We start from the raw sequence: 20,761 nt of genomic DNA on the forward strand, positions 1-20,761 counted from the left end.
AATAAATACAGTGTAAATGAATTCTTCCAGTAGTCTCAAATGATTGTGTTTAGTGTGTACGAGTTTGCATAAATTTGTTGACTAGTTTTGTGCTTTGAATGTTTTATTCACATCTTAAGGAACGGTAAAAACGCTTCAATGTGCTGTTTGCAAAACTTTATATAAAACATCTAATCTAAATCAGATATGAGAGTACTTACAAATTCTTTGCATAGGCTGTCAAATCTTTTAAAAGAAGACTTATTTTTAGATTCTTTTGATATACTGTCATATCATCAGTTTGGATTCAGGTATGGGCTCTCTACAACAGATGCTATATAATATCTATTTATACAAATATATTGAATAACTCTGATTTGAAATTAAAATCTGTTGGTATCTTTTTTGATCTTACTAAAGTATTTGATACTATTAATCATGTTTTACTATTAAATAAGAACTTTCATTATGGTATAAGAGGTACGGCTTATAAATGACTTGAATCATACTTGACAGGTAGAACCCAATCTGTTAGATTAAGAGTTAGTGGTCAGGTGACCATATCTGATTGGGCAACTGTCGTCACTGGGGTTCCACAGGGTTCTTGGACCCATTTTATTTTTACTTTTTATTAATGACTTGCCTCTCCTGCTTAATGACAGCTACTTTTTGCAGACGATACATCTGCAGTTGTCTCGGGTACTGACAACCAGTCTACCCACTTAAAAGCCACCAAGTGTATATTGCGGGGTGGTGCCAGTAAAATGGTCTTTGTTTGAAAACCAATTTTATTGTTTTCACTCCGATTCGAGCTATTCAGGACCGGAGCTTACTCCTTAGAGAGCAGTCATCAAGTCGCCTCATCCAACAACACTCCACCAAGTTCTTGGGAATTTTAATTGATAGACATCTATCGTGGGATCCTCAGGTGGAATCTGTGTGCAATAGATTATCCCCCAGCAATTATGCCATCTTGCAACTTCGAGACTATGTGGATGCATATACACTTAAGCTTTTATTATGCCTCAATGCATTCCACTCTATCCTATGCCTTATTAGCTTGGGGTAATTCCTCCGGTATTGGGAGAGTGCTAATCAAAAGCGTATTATACGTACAATGTTTAAACTTTCCTTCAGAGAAACTTGTCGTGGTACTTTTAAAAAAGAAAAAATCCTAACTATAATCAACATCAATATCTTGGAGTACGCATGTCAAGTACATAAAAATCTTTAAAACTACAGGAGATCTGGAGATTTTAATTTTTATAAAACTCAAAATGCAGATATAATATACATCCCTTTTACCCGGTTGTCGCAGGTACAGGATGGTCCGGAAATTACATCTCTCAAAATTTTTAATCATCTCCCATGTAGAATAAAGAGAGCTAAGACTTCTCCAAGTTTTAAGAGGGCTCTTAGGACCATGTTAGCTGACTGTCCTTTTTACTCGTTGAAAGAGTTCTTTAACTGTAGATTTATTGACTAACTTAAGTTAAATTTGTTTCCTTTCATATCTTTGTAACTTTATACTATTTTTATTAGCATTGTAGTTTTTTATTGACAATTCCTATACATTGTTATGATGTCGATGTAAATAAACGATTTGATTTGAAGGGAGTTTGTTATCTTAATATAAGGCCTAGAAACCTGACACTGATTATACCATCATTAACATTCTCATTGTCTTTACGAGAGAAAATATAATTGTTGGTGTTTGGTTCATACACATTTATTTAATAACAAAGCAAAAAATATTGCTTCTCCAACACTTGCCAATTTGTTTACGTGCGCCAGGTGTCAGACTTTGATCAAACAACAAGCCAAGTTACAAGGGAATAATATTTTTAAAAAATACATTAGTGACCCCGATACTATTTCCAGGACTCTTGTTATTTTCTATGAGGGAGAAAACAGAACTGAAGTGATAAACAAAAAACAGACTCATTTAAAACAATTTTGTACTAAAGGTAAAATAAAAATCCTGCAGTCTCCTTCCACTTATTTATTAAACATGATTCAGTTTTTTTAAATTCCCGACATGTTTCGGACACAGCAGTGTCCATCATCAGGGGATAAAATTGGTATCAGTTATACGGACCAGGTTTTGATTACATGTCAAAAGTCCTCTTTTTTTAAAATTTTACAATCTACTAAATACCAATACGTAACCCTTGGAGATTAAAATATCTTATCGGCAAAAAATATTAGGCATGGGTAACCCATCAATCATTGCGAACGAGGGCTACATAAGTTTTAAATAGATTTACTACAACGTTCCTGGATATACTTTTTTTAGGTGTTCCAAGACACAATCCAGCTAGTCAACAAAAACGTAGCTCCAGGTTATTCCGTCTTCGGTTCTTCCTGGAGGACACTGATTATTTCATCCTGGGGAAAAGTACGAAAGACACAGACCTCTTATGAAGGGTCTGACTACCTACGGAAATATCGCTACCACCGTAAAACATCTTTTTACGAGTCTCAAAATCCCACTTTTGAAAGATTTGACTTTTTTTTAGGCTGTTTAACCACAGCAAGTTGCCTTTTATATCAACTTACGCCATCACTTCTTAAAATCAACTAAACAAAAATTGAATGTTTTATTGTTTCTTGTAAATTAAGGGGTTGATAATAAGAAAAATAGAAGTATTATTTAAATCTATATATATATATATATATATATATATATATATTTGCTATATATATATAACTTTGAAATATCACTTTTAAAATGTTATAATACAGTGTGTCCCACTTAAGGGTTAACCACTCCTCTAAAATTTTTGTTTCTTCACCAATTTTCTTTTTTTTTGTTGGATAGATGGTCAAAAATGGCACTTATGAGCCAAGTTCGATATTTAAAGAAAGCAGGTCATGGCCTACTGTATTCAAGTTTGAAGTGCGAAAAATCGAGAAGTAGTATTAGCGATATTTATTTTTGAAAAATGGTACCGGATTATTGTTCAGGACCACTTAAAACATAAGTGTACCAAATTTGGTTATGATAGTATACAGGGTGTTGAAATAAATTCGAGTCAAATTTTTAAAAGGCGCAATAACATTCTTAATCAAATACGAATATTTTTTAAATTTTTGTCTAATTGGCAAGCGTCTTGAGAACACAAAGGTTGGAAATATCCTTCAATAAACAACAATCGATCATATTATCATACTGTTGCAGGATTAATTACGCTTTAGACGGGATCTGGAGAATCCTAACTTTTATTCATTTGGTTAAAATATTTAAAAATGACTTTATTCTAAATTTTTCTTTCAAAACTGAGACAGCCACCATAATTACAATTGCCTTCGACTCTTAATTGAATTCGCCAATATTTTTCATTAAACCACTATCAATATTATCACCATTTTAATTCTTTGTTATTGTTTACAATATGCTGTGCATGGAGAAGATTTCACGGCAATTGAATTGGTCAACCGGTTTACTAAAGCGGACGCCAGTGGCGCCGCGTGTCGAATTATTACGATTTGGCCCGTAATTGTACTTTCCACTAGGCACTCTATGGTTTGCTTATTAGTGACCTATGTATGGGTTTTGGTTGGGCCCATAGCGGCTAAACCCATAAAGTAACGAGTGAAGTTCCTCAATCTCCGGTCTTGCGCCCAGACGTCTTTTGGACTACTACTTAAGCAGTTCCGCGACGCATCTGGGGGTCTTTCCAGCTCCTGCGTCCGTCAAGAGTGAACCGTGCTGCCCGCTGTGACGGAGAGAGGTTTGAAATAAATCTATTATCATCTCTCTCCGCCAGCACCTTTTTTTGTTAAAATAACATCTAAAACTAAAATGCATTAGTGTTTCTTCAGTTTCAACGAAATATTTTTGAAGCAGGATGGGTTTTAGTAGTTTGATGCCTCTCGAAACTTCGTAAGTAGTTTTCACCGTTGGTGACATTTTATTTGGTGTTCCGTGTTTCCATTGAGAAATCTCTCTTAGGGCTTCTTAAATATGACAGTGTAAACCGCCAGCCGTGACCCAGCAGTGATGAGGATTTCGCCCTGAGGCCTGAAAAATAATTTCGCCGCCCTTAGCCCCGTCAACACACATCATGCCGTAAGCCCTATGTGGTGAAAAATTGCCCATCGCGGGCTCTCGCCCCCGAAAGAAGAACACCATGGAACTTGACCCGTAAGCACATTCTTTTAATCTTAACCATATTCTTCTTTTGATGTTTTTTGTATGATTTAACATGAATTTATTATAACTTTCTCATTTTAATATTTAAAACTTAAGTAACTATATTTATGGTATAATTATCTAAATTAAAACAATTCAATGTTACGCCTTATTATGTAATGCTTCCGAAGTGATCACTGACGAATTCAGGTATCTACCTTTGGGTTATAAACTTGTATATTTACTTATATTTACTTACCATGTAGATTTAACTCCTTGTTTCTGATAAATTAAGCTATTGAGTATGAAGACTTTAATAAACACCCTATTTAAATTAAATTAAGGTGTTTTACTACTAAGTGAGTGAGTGTGACTGAGGCAACTGACCATACAGAGAACCCACGAAGCCGGCCTGATAGGTTCTTTTTTTTGTTCCATCTTTTAAATTTAACAGGGTTTCTGGAACCTATCAGATCTAGGGAGTTGTTCTTGTTGTTTAGAACTCTTAAACCAAGACTGTCGAACAAACTCAACTCCCTAGAAATAGCCCCTGTAAACCGGATAGTCTTGCCGGGATAATATTTATAACATAACAATACTATTTTGGGCTTCACAATAATACAACTTTATTTATAAGTTTTTTAGTTTTATTTCATTGTTAGGTTGCAATTCACACTTCACTAGTTACTTAATAATGTAATGTAGGCTAAGCAGCAAAAACTGAAAATAATTACCTTAAGGAATTACCTAACACCAAAGATAATAATACTACTAGTATTTTATCTTTGCTAACACTCAAATTTAAAAATTAATGCCACAAAACTAAATATTAATTCCTTCAATACGTCCTTCATTATTTCTTATACATTTTTCTATGCATCTTCTATTGTTTACTACCACCCTTCTTAACTGTACCCTGCTTATTTCATTAAACTCTTGTCTAATGCGCTCACAAAAATCATGTAGAATTTGCGGTCTTGATTTGTACACTTTGTTTTTAAGGGTTCCCCAAAGAAAAAAATCTAAGGGAGAAAGGTCGGGGGATCGTGCTGGCCACTTAATTAATGGACTGTCTCGTCCTATCCATCGATTCGGATAATTCTGATTTAGCCAATTCCGCACTACCACTGCATTGTGGATAGGCGCACCGTCAAATTGTATATGTAAGTTTTTTGTTTCGGCTAACGGCAAATCATCGATTACGTCACTAAAATCACCTTCCAGGAATCAAAGAAAATTAAGTCCATTTAGATTTTCATTAAAGAAAAACGGCCCGATTATACGTTCGTTCAAGATACAGCACCATACATTAATTTTCTGCGAATACTGCCTTTTACATTGTATCACCCAATGGGGATTTACGTTACTCCACATTTTAATATTTTGAGATGACACAATGCCGTTTGTAGTAATTGTTGCGTTTGGTGTATAAAATATTTTTCAAAAATGTAGGGTTAGCCAAACACTCGCAATGCAACTTTTGGAAATATTTAAGTTGGCACTAGCGACTCTAATGCTAGATTGCGGAGTAGCATTAAAGTATTCAAGAATTATTTGGTTATTATTACTTGCTCGATTACGATGTAAATGAGGACGTACTCCGCCTACTGAACCAGACTGATCAAACCCGTAGTTTATTCTGGCTATTGTTGGATGGTGGATGTTTTTACCAGGATGTTTCCTGTTAAATTTCGCTGCAGCTTCACGAAATGTTCTAACATCGCCAGCTAGCCGCACTACTTCAACTCTTTCGTTTAAATTATAATCACCCATAATTGTTCGACAAGCAGTCAAAATGAACTAAATGCATGAAAACTTTGACAAACTGTCAGGAACATTTTCTTTCATAGCATACTTGGGTAAAATTCCCACAAAATAATTTTTAACCAGACACAATCATATCTATGGAATTTAACAAACAAACTCATAAAAAAACAAACAAATTGAGCCCAAAATAGTATGATAATATGGTCGATTGTTGTTTATTGAAGGATATTTCCAACCTTTGTGTTCTCAAGACTAATTAGCCAAAAATTTTAAAAAATATTCGTATTTGATTAAGAATGTTATTGCGCCTTTTAAAAATTTGACTCCAATTTATTTCAACACCCTGTATACTATCATAACCAAATTTGGTACACTTATGTCTTAAGTGGTCCTGAACAATAATCCAGTACCATTTTTCAAAAATAAATATCGCTAATACTACTTCTCGTTTTTTCGCACTTCAAACTTGAATACAGTAGGCCATGACCTGCTTTCTCTTAATGTCGAACTTGGCTCATAAGTGCCATTTTTCACCATCTATCCAACAAAAAAAGTTTTTGAAAATTGGTCAAGAAACAAAAATTTTAGAGGGGTGGCTAATCCTTAAGTGGGACACACTGTAAATTAGGAAAAACTTCAAGGAGAAATTCTAAGGTAGGATCTTTTATCTTATTTTATATAGAGCATTTCGTTAAATCAAAATGACTTATTAAGTATTCCGATCAATGCGGAGTACAGAATCATAACATTAAGCTATCATTGCTGTGTAATTATATTACCGCATCTTCAGATTTTACCGTGGAGGAAATAGATCACAAATATTAACCACATATCTTTGTGCCTCAAGACTGGCATACCATCATAAGCCAAGCCAGAAAAATAAATACTTTTAGATTGATTGACATGAATAGGTTCATTTTTTTTCTGCAAAAAAGCTTGAAGTTGAAGCAAAGAACTCGAAGGTGCGGCAGTCAAACCTGCAATTTTAAAATAAGCGCGTGAAGCCTAAAAGTGAGTGGGGCGAGTTGTCAACGTTACCGTTGTGTTTGCCCGTCAAAAGCATTTCAGTTGCCATGGAACAGTGGTCTCAGCAAGAGCGCTCCTTCGCTGTAAAGGCATTTTATCAAAGCGATAATTATTCAACCGCTTCCGTGTTCATTTTTTAAATTAATCGTAACCGTCCCGTGCCTTCTGTTAACTCAATAAAGTTATGGGTAAAAATCTGTGAAAACATCGGTGAAACGGGAAACAGAAGAGGTGGCAGTGCGAAATCATTGAGAACTCCTGCGCTCTTGGATGGCACTTTTGTGAAACGCTTATAGAAATGATGGAAGGAAACGACAAACTTCACACCGAGGCGCATTTCCATCTCTCCGGCTTCGTTAACAAGCAAAACTTTAGGTATTGGAGCGATGAAAACCTTCAAGAAATCCATCAAAAACCTCTCCATTTGGCCAAGGCAACAGTTGGAGGCAACAAGATGGAGGCAACAAGATGGAGCCACAAGCCACGCGGCTCCTGTGAGTATGTATCTCCTTAACGAAGTTTCCCCAAACCGAGTAATATCCCGGAACGGATTCATTCCTTCCCCCCCCTCCCCCCGTTCACCTGACCTTACTGCTTGGGATTTTTTCTTGTGGGGCCATCTAAAAAGCAAAGTTTTCGAAGAACCCCGGCCCCGTACTCTTGAAGAACTGAAGGCGAGAATCCGTCAGGAAATCAAAAGAATCCCTCAGCAGAACCTCCGTGATGTTATGAACAATTTTAGAGATCGCCTTCATAAATTTTGCAGTGCGCACAACTACCCGACTTTTTAAATTTATTTTTGTTGAAATACAATGTTTTTTTTTTTTAATTGTTTCAGATGCCAAAATATAATCGCAAATCAAATAAGGGCTCCTGGGATACAGAAAAAATGAAATTAGCATTAAAATTTGTCGAGAATTGTGGCGCAATTAGAGATGCCGGAAGGAGGTTTGGAATTCCCGAATCTATCATTCGCAAAAGAAAGAAGGACTATGATGAAGGGCGTGATATAAGTGGGCCTCACATGGGACGTCATTCTACTTTTTCAGAAGACCAAGAAAAGAGTCTAGCAAGTCATGAGTTAAAAATGGCAAAGTTGTTTGATGGTGTCACCAGAACTGAACGTCGTCGACTAGCATATGATTTCGCATTAGCCAACAACATCCCAAACAACTTTAACGACACAACGAAAATGGCAGGTAAAAATTGGTACTATCAATTTTTAGAAAGGAACAATGAGTTATCGCTAAGAAATCCTGAACCAACAAGCATAAACTGAATATCTGCGTTCAACGAGGAACAGATTAACCAATTCTTTGCTAACCTAAAGAAACTCTTAAAAGTATTATTTCAAAGATGATAAGATTTTTTTGGAGAAAAACGGACCGCCGCGCCGCATGCAAAGTATAGTTGCTCTAAATCCGGCTGGAGCAATGAAGAGTTATTTTATGAGTGGCTTCAGCATTTAAAAAAAAATTGTTAAACCTTCCACAGATCAACCAGTTTCGGTAATATTTGGTGTAATCACTCAAGCCACATTTCTTCACAAATTTAAGAATTCTGTAGGCTGAATGGGATTGAAGTGCTAACAATACCACCACATACCTCGCATCGCTTACAGCCTTTGGATTAACATTTTATGGTCCTCTTAAAGCAGCTTTTAATCGACAATGTGACAACTACCTGTTATACTATCCAAATTCGGAAAACGTCTCTCAAATTCAACCAGAAACACCTGTTCCAAGCACTTCCACAGCTTTTCAGCAAGTTGAATTAGACTCCACTACTTCAACTTCTGCACAAAAAAGTTCCCTTCTAAATACCAGTTCCAGTCGCTCGCAGCTTAAAGTGTTATTTGAGGAATTGAATCTAATTCCTCAAAGTACCTGATGTACAGGGAAAGTTCAATGTCATTTTAACAGAAACCCGAAGTAAAGAAATTTTGTTAGTCGCCACATTAAAGAAAAAAGAAAGACAGACAGCCTTGGAGAAAAAAGTAAAGGAAACAAAATAAACATTAGAAAAAAAGGCTAAGCAAGCTAAATTTAGATCATCTAGTAAAAGTAAAAAAAGGGTTAAAAGAAAAGTTTTTGAAGAGGGCGAGTCTATCTCCGATAGTCAATTATGTGATGAACATGAATGTAAACGATGAAGAGATGCGTAATTTTTGATGACACAACCAAAAAAAGATAAATATTGAATTCAATGTTCAATGTCTCATGGCCTTTGCACTGGTGTCGATTCCCCGGAATCAACAAAGGAAGGAAAGGTTTGCGATTTTTGCGATGTTTAATTTGTATTATTTTTATGTCTTTTGGATCCTAATGAATATATAACGCAATATGTTTTTTATTTCTCCTATTAGACTATTTTAATTTACCATGTTCTGCTTGCGCACAATTAGGCCGTCGTCCCACCAAAGATACGCGACGGCGACGCGAAGGCGATACGATTTCGACTGGACACATTCAGACGACATGCAGTGGCCCCACCAAAGATACGCGTTTCGTGTTTCCTACGTTTAGTTGTTCAGTTTAGTTCAAAATGTCATCGAGTGAAGACGAGGATGTGGTTGCAATGTATTGGTATTTGCGAATAGAAAAAAAAATAAAATGGCAAAAAAAAGAACATGGTGTGTGCATCCTTTTATTGAGAAAAAAAAAATGTTTGTTGTTGCTAAGGAGCTGCACAGACATCCATTAAAATCCAGTTCAGCATTTTGTTGTACCATGATAAACAAAAAAACAAAACTTCGATAAATGAAAAAAAACGCCAACACACACAGCTTGAATGTTGCTTCGCAACTGACACGTCCAGTCTCCCGGCAACACGAAGGCGACATGCTTTTGGATGTGTCTTCGGCGCAGCGTCGGTGGGGACAAAATGATTTTAAAACATGGGTTCGACACGAAAGATACACGCTGGCGACATCGCGGAGATGTGGCGTCGCTGTCGTGTATCTTTGGTGGGACGACGGCCTTACCCTGACTGGTTCGCCCAATTAACCACTGGGTAATCGTGCGCACGGCAAGATTTCATTCAATCTTGTCCTTAATTTTACAATATATTTTTTGATACTGATTCGCTCGGCTTATAGTACACAAAATGAAGAACATCTGATCCAAATTCTAAATTTTTATATGACATATTTACTAAAATACCAAGGTTTTTTTCTTAGGTGCGCACAATTTACCGACATTCCCCTATGCATCGATTATTTTGGGCAAAACATTAAAAAAAGCAGGCCTGTAATTGAGTACACCTAATGTGCGATTGATTTCGAGTTTCAAATTTTCCTTGTACAACACTTTAAGATTAATTGAAAGTGAATTTTAAAATGTAAAATTTTTAACCTACAGTCTCTTATAATATATTATGTTTGTGATTAATTAACTCATTCTTATCTCGAAAACTCTTACTACATATATGGCATGAAAATATATTTCCGCCAATACTGTGCTGCCTTTTTTTATGCTGCGTTAGTCCATGTTTGGCGCCAAATTTTCTAAAACAAATATCACAAAAGAACTTTTTGTTAGGCTTCGGCACTTTCAACGTTTTCTGCTTTACGCCTGGTTTGATTAATTGCGATTTTTTGTCTCCGCTACAAAAATGGACAAAACTCTCGTTCGAATTTTGTGGTTTCGGAAATTGTTCACCGCAGTAACGGCAGGTTTTTGTTTCGTGAGTTCTAAAAGTTGCACCTTTAAACGTGCTGTTCATGAATCAAAAAATAATAAACTTACTTTAAATGTTGCATTAAGGTTCTCTTTTGCAAGAACTCTTTGTTGCAAGTTCCACAAACCAAGGGTTCTTTTCCATGAAGTCGCTCGTGGTTGTCGAGTTCAAATTTGCGAGTAAATGTGGCACCACAGTCTCGACATACATAAGGACAAGTTGAGCCATGGAACCTTAAGTGCATAACCTTATAAGAAAAAGTTGGTAAGAATATTTATTATTGCATATAATTAATAAATTAGCGATCTTCAAGGACTAATAGGGCAAACAGTTTTAATGTGATCAAAAAAGGCGATCCTGTGTTAAAATGCGGTGAACCCTATTTTCCTCAGATAACGCACAGTGGGACATCAGGCAGTAGGTGAATGAACAAACTGTAAAATATTGATTTGCCGTTCCGTCTGTACTAAATAGAATATTGCTTAGTTGAACAAACGTGATACGACTCAAAAAAAGTCAAATTAAAATTTGTTTCCCTAAATATATCTAAAAATATTAACAGATGTTGCTAGAATGGGGATTCCTTAAAACATTTTTTAAGAAATGGCGTTTGTGTCGTTTGGCATCCAATCTCAACGGCTCCATCTTTTGAAGTGGGACTGTCATATGTTCAGTTGTGGACTAGCTGCCAAAATGCAACTGTCTGGTAAACGGTTGCATGTTTTGTAGAATGTGACATACCCATGAACTTAATAAATATACCTGGACTGCTAATACATATGGTCACGATACCCAAAAATTGTTGAAATAGCTTAAAATATTCATAATCTGTTACGCCACTGGAAAGGTTCCAGCAAACCCTTTTATGGACCACATCTGTTTTATACGTTTTATAGATGTTTATGTAATCGATGATGTTGTAGTGGAAAATCCTACAAGCATGTCAGTAAATACAGAGGTGCCTTTGGAAAATATTAGTGCGAAAGAAATATCAGTTTCAGTGGGAGATTTCGAGAGTGAAACTGATATAGAAAGTCAAAGTTCAGGGGAATTATATAATCCTACTGATAGTGACAGTTCTTAAATGGATGGTGATTCTCAAGATATTTCGAGAGCGGTACGAAGGTCAGAACGAGTTCCTAAGCCCATGCAGATCGATGGTGGTGTAAGCTATTTGTGCTTGGGCAGTTCCGATTTGGCAAACGATCCAACGACGGTCGAAGCTGCTTTATCGAGACCAGATAAAGAATTGTGGCAAGCTACAATGGCAGAGGAACTGCGATCATTTGAAGAAAACGACGCGTGGGAGCTGGTGGACATACCACAAGAAAAGACTATTGTACAGTGCAAGTGCGTTTTTAAAAGAAACAGTGACAGTGAAAATAATGTGCGATACAGGGCTCGTTTAGTTGCAAAAGGTTTTCCGCAAAAACCAGGTATCGATTATGACGAAACTTTTTCCCCAGTTGGGCGACACTGCACTCTAAGATTGTTAATGGCTTTGTCTGCAAAACTAAATTTAGACATATCCCATTTAGATTTAAAAACTGCTTTTTTAAACAGCTTTCTAAAGGAAGATGTTTTTATGGTCATACCCGAGGGTTATAAAACATCTTGGTTACACTTGTCACGATATGGCTTTAAAGTTGAAAAGGGCAGTTTATGGGTTAAAACAATCTTCGAGGGCATGGTACACAAGTGTCGATGAATTTCTTGATATAGCAGGTCAAAATATGAACCTTGTTTATATACAAAGGGTTCTGGTAATTTTTTAACCATTGTAATCATTGTATCGCTGTACGTGGACGATTTTTTTGTTTTTCGAAAATGAACAATGTAAAGTGTAAATTAGGACAAGTTTTTAATGTTAAGGATTTAGGACAGGTTAAAGATTGTCTTGGAATGAGAGTAATGGTTGATAAAAGTAGCAGTAGTATTACTTTAGATCAGGAAAAGTATATTGATAGTTTACTTAACAAATTTAATATGCTTGATTTTAAAACTGTAGCTACACCTTTAGAGACAAATGTTAATCTAATTAAGGATCCTGTAAATACTTCTAGAAAAAATCTAGAAAAAATGCCATATCAGCAATTAATAGGTATTATTATGGTGTTAACGATACCTGATATTGCATTTTCGGTTAGTTATTTAAACCAATTTATTAATTGCTTTAACGAAAGTCATTGGAACCAAGCCAAACGGGTTCTTGGGTACTTAAAAGAAACAAAGAAACTTGGTTTAAAGTTTAGCAAGGATAGTGAAGAACTAGAAGGTTTTGTTGATGCCGATTGGGTAAGTAGTTCCTGTGACAGGAAGTTTTATACAGGATTTTGTTTTAAACTTTCTGGGTCTGCAGTATCCTGGGAAGCTTGGAAGCAACACACCGTTGTGTTGTCAAGTACTGAGGCTGAGTACATGGCAATTTCAGAGGCTACGAAAGAAGCGATTTATTTGAAAAATCTTCTTTCAGCCGGCCCTGGCAGCGCGGTTGGTATGTGCTTGCCTAGCAGTCGTATGGTTCTGGGTTCGAGTCCCAGATTTGGCATGGTTGGTTGTGAGTGTCCGATTTAGTTTTTAATTATAGAGGTTGTTCCAATTGGAACTCGTGACTAAATGTGCTCAGCACAAGGTCAGTAAATAAATAAAAAAATAAAAAAAAAATCTTCTTTCAGAGTTAACTGGAAGCGTGTAAAATTGTGTAAGGTTATAAAACGATAATCAGAGTGCACAAAAGTTGTCTGTTAATCCTATTTTTCATAATAGATCGAAACACATAGATGAAAGACATCATTTTGTTAGAGAAGCTGTTGCTAACAATTGGATTGATTTAAAATACTTACCGACAACTGATATGCCCGCTGATATGTTAACAAAAAGTCTGTTCAACAAACAAAAAACAGTTCTAACAAGCATTACAGTTTTCTAAATATGTTAGGCATTGTAAGGTTAGATTAAGTTGTACATATTTTGCGCTAGTGGGAGTGTTGAAATAGCTTAAAATATTCTTAATCTGTTACGCCACTGGAAAGGTTCCAGCAAACCCTTCTATGGGCCACATCTGTTTTATACATTTTTGCCTCTTGAAATTTACTCTTGTTGATAATAAAGTTAGTCTATGTTTAGAAACCAACGTGTGCGTTTTATTTCAATAAAAATGACCACTGCCTGGTGGCCGCCATTTTTATAGTGGTTGTGTCCTTTTCATGTTGGTCACTCATTTTTAGTGTTACCAACAAAAAATATATTAAATAACGGTAATGAAGTTGACGACGCTGACGTTTGACGTGTGAATATAGTGGATTGCCTAGTTTTTGACGTTTTGTAGACGACGCTTGGGTGTACCGTCTGGAACAGGCGATATAGCTTCCTCCTTATTTAATACGTGGATAATGTATCACCATCCTTATTTAACCGCATTTGGTTCACTGTTTCTCAAAACCGAATTATTGTAAATCGTCTGTCTGTGTTGTTTATGATAGAAGAATATACAGAGTTGTTGATAGAATAATATATTTTTACTATACAGTGCATTTTTTTTATCTCGGCTCATAGGGTTTTACGTGTAATATTTTCAACCCCATGTCAGAACCTGGTCTATTTAATCGATAGGATGGAAACTTGGAACAAGTGAAGTTTAAGTTAACAGACTTTAAAAAATCCCATTATTTTGCAAAAAAAATTACGAGAAACCTATTTAAAAAAGTTTTTCTGATGAAAAAGTTTGCTTTTTCTGCACCTCGTAACTTTCATTACCTTTACACTTCAAAGCAGGTAGACTAATATCTGACAGTGACACAAAATAATTTTTAAATTGCTCCATTGAAATTGTTCAAAAACTCTTTAAAATGTCGATTTACACTACGGAGGAACGTATTGAGATGGTTTCAAACTACATTAGAGGAATGTCGGCGTAAGAAGTGGTAGATAATTTTGCCGTATCTTATCCTAACCGTCCCGTCCCGTCTAGATCAACTGTACAACGGTTTCATGAAAAATTTATTACGATTGGATGTACGCCAGTTCTCACTTAAAACGAAAAAGAACCGAAACTGTAGTAGACGAAGAATTTAAAATGGAGGTATGCTTGGCCGTTGAAGAAAATCCAACAAATAGTCTTACTGAGTTTGAAGTTACCGTAAAGTTACCAGAAGTTACTGGAAAAAGTAGGAGTAGTCGCTATAAGGCAATCAGAAAAAAAAACACAAATCTTTTAAAGTTAGAAATGTTCAAGAACTCTTGCCTAATGATTATTTTCTTAGAATGCAGTTTTGTGAACAGTGGATAAAACGAATTAACAACGACCCCAAAATTACAAACAAAATACTATTTTCAGACGAAAGTACTTTCTGTACAAATGGTACAGTCAACAAACAAAATACTCGAATATGAGCGCAAGAAAATCCTCACGTCATCCAGGAAACGCATACCCAAACAAGACAGAAACTTAACGTGTGGGCAGGAATTCTTGGAGATCGAATAATTGGGCCATTTTTCATAGAGGGTAGCCTGAATACTGCGAAATATTTAGAATTACTTCAGGTGCAGGTCATTCCCGCATTAGGAAACGCTGTTCAGAATGGCAGGATAATTTTTCAACATGATGGAGCCCCCGTTCATAGTGCAGCGACTGTTACCGAGTTTTTGAATGCCACGTTCCCAGGACGCTGGATTGGACGTTTTGGGCCATCTAAATGGCCGGCGCGAAGCCCCAATCTTCCACCTTTAGATAACTTTTATTGGGGCTATCTATCATCGAAAGTGTTTGATATTGTTAAAGGCAGATCCAACAATATCGAAGAACTTCGTAATAGAATTATCGAGGCTTCGCGTACCATTACTCCCCGGCAGCTCCTAAATGTTAGAAGACATTTCTACAATTGTCTGGGCTTTTGTTTGGCTCAATTTGGAGGTCACTTTGAACAATTTATTTGAAAGGTTTTATTTGTTTTTGTTGATTTTTGAAAATATATTTTTGAGATTTTGAGGAAATTATTTTGTGTCATTGTCAGATATTTGTCTACCTGCTTTGAAGTGTAAAGGTAATGAAAGTTACGAGGTGCAGAAAAAGTAAACTTTTTCATCAGAAAAACTTATTTTAAATAGGTTTCTCGCAAATTTTTTTGCAAAACAATGGGATTTTGAACTTAAACTTCACTTGTTTCAAGTTTCAATCCTATCGATTAAATAGAACAGGTTCTGACATGGGGTTGAAAATAGTATACGTAAAACCCTATGAGCCGAGATAAAAAAAAATGTACTGTATAAACCCTTGCTAATTACAAACTCTCATAAGCTCATCTATATTTTGATTTTTATAGATGGTTGTACCTATTAATGTGGAAACACTGTATATGGAAGGAAAGTAAAACTCGTAATAGTAAAAATAGAAAGAAAATAAAAGTGTTTTTAACTGAATTTGTTAAGTTAATACAAGCAAAAATTTAAATGGAGATCATCATTTTCATGATATTAGGATTTATAAGATTCAGAATAATAAACTAAATATATTTTAAAGTGCATGCATCAATCCCAAGTTGATTGAAACTGACAATATAAAAATATTATAAAATTATTCAAGGATGTTTTTATATGTTTTTAAAGTGAATTTTAAAAGAATATTTCAGAATCTTACTCTCTTTACATTTCAATTTCTTAAGGCAATTTAAGAACGAATAATAAATACAAAAAGTAAAGGAAATGTGGTACTGAAATACTAAACTCTTTTGCTAATAATTTTGAACAAATTGTTTTTTTTATATGTCCTCATCAAAATGTTATTACATATATTAAAATAATACTAGTATTACTTCTAAACAACGACTTATTCTTACCAAATGATTTTCTTGGGCAAAGGTGTCCCCACATTCTTTACAAACAAAAGGTCTCTCTCCTCTGTGATATTTTTCATGGGTTATTAACTGCTTCTTTAAAGGGAAGTTCTTCCCACATTCCCCACAAAAAAATGGTCGTTCCCTTTTATGAACCTAGAAAAAAACTAAGAAGGTTAACTTATTTTATTTAGAGTACCAAAAATAAAATTAAGAAAGTAAGTTTTACATTCATTTACAAAAAATTTAATATGTGATATGAGGCCATGTGATCCCAATTATTATAAGAAATATGAATTTAGTTAAAACTTGTAAGAAAATATACAATAAAATATCATGTAGCTAGAGTTTTGAGCTATGTTTAGAATCTCTTGAGAGCACATACCACTGAAGGAGTTTGTGTCTTTCTTGAAGTGAAAGCCTGCCATTAAAGTTGCATTGAATATCTCTCTGACTTGAGCCTCCCAGATATTTGTATTTGGAATTAGATTTATTGATAAGTGATAATTGACGATTAAAGCAGATTTTAGGCAAACAATTTTCATTTATATTCAAGATTTTAATTGAAAAGTTTAAAATGGTTTTAAATTAAAAGATTAAGGTGAATTGATCCTGTTTCAAGACGAATAAGTGCAGAAGATGTACTCCAGTTAGACGAAAACATATACTAGAGACCTCCTTACATTTGGGAGAAACAAACTCAGAACACTGATAGGTATCAGAACAGGACACATGGCCCTTAAAGGACACCTGAATAGAAGAAACAATCCGTCATGTCATTTGCAACTGTGAGGCCTTGTACCGCAAAAGGCAATATTTGGGAAAGATATACTGGACCCAGAAGCACTAGCCTGGCCATAATAATGTAGAAATTGAGGAGCAAATACTGGAAGTTTTTACCGCAGACCCTACTGCAAGCGTCAGAAAAGTAGCTGTAGACCTTGGCCTTTCTAGATGGAAGGTGTGGACGACCATCAAGAAAGATGGACAGTATCCCTTTCATGGTAAGGGGGTGCAGGGCTTACAAGAAGAAGACCCTGCAAGACGAATTCAGTTCTGCCACTTTTTATTGAACATGGACATTGAGGACCCTTTATTCTTAAGAAGTATCTTGTGGACAGACGAGTTCAATTTTTCCAGGGAGGGTATTTCCAACTTCCACAACCTCCACGAATGGGCTGCCAAAGATGCAAATCTGCACTGGAAAAAACAAAAATCATTTTAAAACAGATTTTCGGTCAATGTGTGGGCCGCAGTAATAGGCAGGACTATTATTGGGCCACATTTTCTACCAGAGAATTTAAATGGTGCCAACTATTTAGATTTTCTACAAAATAATATCCCCGTTCTTCTAGACGAAGCTGGATTATTGGAACGAGAAAGATCAATAATCTTTCAGCAAGATGGTTGTCCAGCGCATTGGTCCTTGGCTGTCAGGAATTACTTAGACGACTGTTTTCCGGACGGTTGGATCGGTACAGGCGGAACCTTTCCTTGGCTTCCCTGATTGCCTGACCTAACTCCGTTGGATTTTTTCATATGGGGCCGGGTGAAGGAGCTTGTATACACCACCGAAATAAGAACAAGAGAAGAGTTGATTCGCAAAATAAATGAAGCATTTGACAGGATGAAAGAAGATATGACTATAAGAGTAACCACCACCAAAGTAACAAAAAGGGCTCGTGCCTGTATTAGAAATAATGGATTGCATTTTGAACATAAACAATGAATAGTTTAAACAAAATTGTGTTTGATTTAACATTGAAACCTAAAATAACCCCACAATCGAGGCTCTAATGCTTAGTAGGCTTATGAGAGATCTCAGTCTAATAATTTTTGTTTACATGACCTGCCGCACAAAAGAGGCCATAATTCTGAGAATTGGCCAGGCATTGGCATGAGTGATATCTAAAAATAAAGGGCGTTTCAATGTGTCTATTTTTTCTAGGTATAAGTTTACACAGAAGTTTGGAATTGATCATATTTTTATTAATACACATTAGACAAAACAAAATAAACTTTGAAACTCCGATACTAATTGTAACTTGCGCTCTATACCGTTTAAGTGTGAAATTTTGATATTTCTTGAGAAAAATGCAAAAATTGCCATAAAAAATTTATAAACAAATTTCGACCTACACATATTTAGCTTAAAATGTTTGAAATTAAGTCAGCTATCACCCCCTTAAAGGATTGCATCTAGCTTCCGGACACCCTGTATATTGCATTTGCTTCTTGTAAAAATAACAGCTGTTTATGTGCCAAATTAGCTTTTGCATGTTGTAAAATACTTAAAATGTTTTGGAAACCCGATAAAATTTTCTGACAAATTGCCCAATATTGAACAAAAACAATTGATACATACAAAATCAAAATTATCCTTCTTCCTCTTTTTTTCAGGTGCTTCTAGATTATGTGGACAATCTCCTGGATTTAGGTAGCTTCCAAGAAAATAAATGAAAAATATATACATACATAACTTACTTATAGCAGCTCCCATGGAGCTCTACATTTCTAAAGGATGCCTCTAAGAATTGTGTTTTTGACCATACTTTCTTTCGACTTTCTATTATTATTTTTATTTAAACCTTACAAAGCAACACTTTTAATATTTAAAAAGAAATTTATTTTTTCTTTGCATGAATCCTAACATTAAAAAATATTAATTAAATTGATATAGTTTTACTCAGTTTCCAGATACCCTTTTTTAGTAAAAACCCTTAAAAACAGGAAAACATTTTATGATATGGTTTTTGTTTCACTGTGCTAAACTGATTGTGTGACTAACAAAGTTATTAGAGCTAAATTACAGGTCAGTTTTAGAGGCTTTAAAAGGATTTCATTATAGAAAAAATTACAGCTACTTGAAGGTGTTTCCTATATTGATTATGTTTTGCTACACTTCCTGGTATACTTAAAAATAACTTTCTGGGTTGAGCAATATTTAATATACTAATTAAAAGTTTAGCACAAAGTTGGACACTAACATTATAAAAAATTTAATAAATAATATCTGAAAATCTTACATTGATATGGCTTATCAGATGATGCTTTAATGTGAATCTCTTATTGCACTCAGAACACTGATGTGGTCTCTCCTTGGTGTGCAACACTAAATGTGTATTCAAACAGTATTTATGAGTAAAACTTTTGCCACAATGCTTGCAAACATGAGGCCTCTCCCCAGTATGTATCTTTTCATGGTTTGCTAAATGATGTTTTAATAAAAATGTCTTATTGCAATTAGGTTGCTCACACTTATATGGCCTTTCTTCAACTTTAAATTTGTCAGGTTCCTTTATCAGTAACTGAGAAGGTAGTTGAATTTTATGATTCTCATCTGTATCTAGTAAGTCTGCAGACCCAAGTCTTAAAAAATGATCCTCAGTATGGCTCAATATACCATTTGATGTTTTAAGGTTTCCAGCACATGCACAACCTTGTATAGCACAATGATGACTTGTGAAGTTATTAACTAGTGTAGGATCATTTAAGAGACAGGTGGCTGCAACTGGAAAATAAGGTCTTGGTTTTAAAGAAATGTCTCCTGTGTGGGCTAAACCTGTATCTAAATTCCACAACCCTGTCTCTGCAGGATTTCCAATATTGTTGTTATTCATATTGAGTTATCCAAAAACATCACTTTATTAAAAGGACTAATGAAAGTCACATTTTGTTTTAAATAATTTTGAATTCAGATTAAAAATTAGAACCACAGTCAGGTCATATCCCCAAATTATTATTACAGATCTCTAAACAGCTGTTTTGTGTTTTGATGTTTATGAATGACGGTTATGTCAGGTGACGGGCATGCAAATACGTCGGCAATGTTGTCACTCTTCCATACAATTTCCGAAATTTTTTTTTAGAAATATAATTATTCGGGAGTTTAATTATACTTTATCGTATAAATATAAACATAATCTTAAGAGTTCGGCACGTAATTGTAAATGATTTTTTCTATATAAGGATATATCTCTAGACTAGAACATCGAAAAATTCCTAGACGTGGGGAAAGTTTTCTACATTTGACATAACCGCCTATGTTTGCTTATGACGTTTCCATTTGTTTCACCCAGTACAAGAAGCAAAACCAGAATCTTATTACGTACGAAAGAGGCTATTCACACGTGTGCGTTCTTACAGATCCGTAACTAATGCTACCATGAAATAAAGAATGGAATATATATTATAGAAAAGACAGGAAAGTCTATTAAATTGACTTTAAATTGAAATTAATATTCTTAAAAAACCTTAAGATTAATGGGTACAATATAATTTACAATGAGAGTCAAATAAATGAGAGCGGTGGATTTATTCTATAGGTCAAAAACGATTTACTGCA

The 20,761-nt window shown here is 35.1% G+C and overlaps 1 protein-coding gene across 1 annotated transcript; it reads right to left on the bottom strand.

The window, feature by feature from the left end:
• Nucleotides 1-1,966: 1,966 nt before the first annotated feature.
• LOC126734878 (zinc finger protein OZF-like) lies at nt 1,967-20,333 on the bottom strand. The gene is made up of 4 exons (XM_050438697.1): nt 19,443-20,333; nt 16,420-16,572; nt 10,654-10,832; nt 1,967-10,598 (listed from the first exon to the last, which is right to left on the bottom strand). Exons 1-4 carry the CDS (start codon nt 20,034-20,036, stop codon nt 10,271-10,273), a joined length of 1,254 nt encoding a protein of 417 aa, XP_050294654.1. The 5' UTR covers nt 20,037-20,333; the 3' UTR covers nt 1,967-10,270.
• Between the last annotated feature and the right edge of the window lie 428 nt (nt 20,334-20,761).

Source organism: Anthonomus grandis, chromosome 4 (genome assembly GCF_022605725.1).
Source record: "Anthonomus grandis grandis chromosome 4, icAntGran1.3, whole genome shotgun sequence".
NCBI lineage: Eukaryota > Metazoa > Arthropoda > Insecta > Coleoptera > Curculionidae > Anthonomus > Anthonomus grandis.

What these genes read in the sequence shown, in the direction of transcription:
- LOC126734878 (XM_050438697.1), bottom strand. Translation starts at nt 20,036, where the DNA reads ATGAATAACAACAATATTGGAAATCCTGCAGAGACAGGGTTGTGGAAT. An exon ending in ATCTGATAAGCCATATCAAT is followed by an intron (nt 16,573 to 19,442) that starts GTAAGATTTTCA and finishes GTTTTTTTCTAG; the next exon opens with GTTCATAAAAGGGAACGACC. An exon ending in ACCTTAATGCAACATTTAAA is followed by an intron (nt 10,599 to 10,653) that starts GTAAGTTTATTA and finishes TGCAACTTTTAG; the next exon opens with AACTCACGAAACAAAAACCT.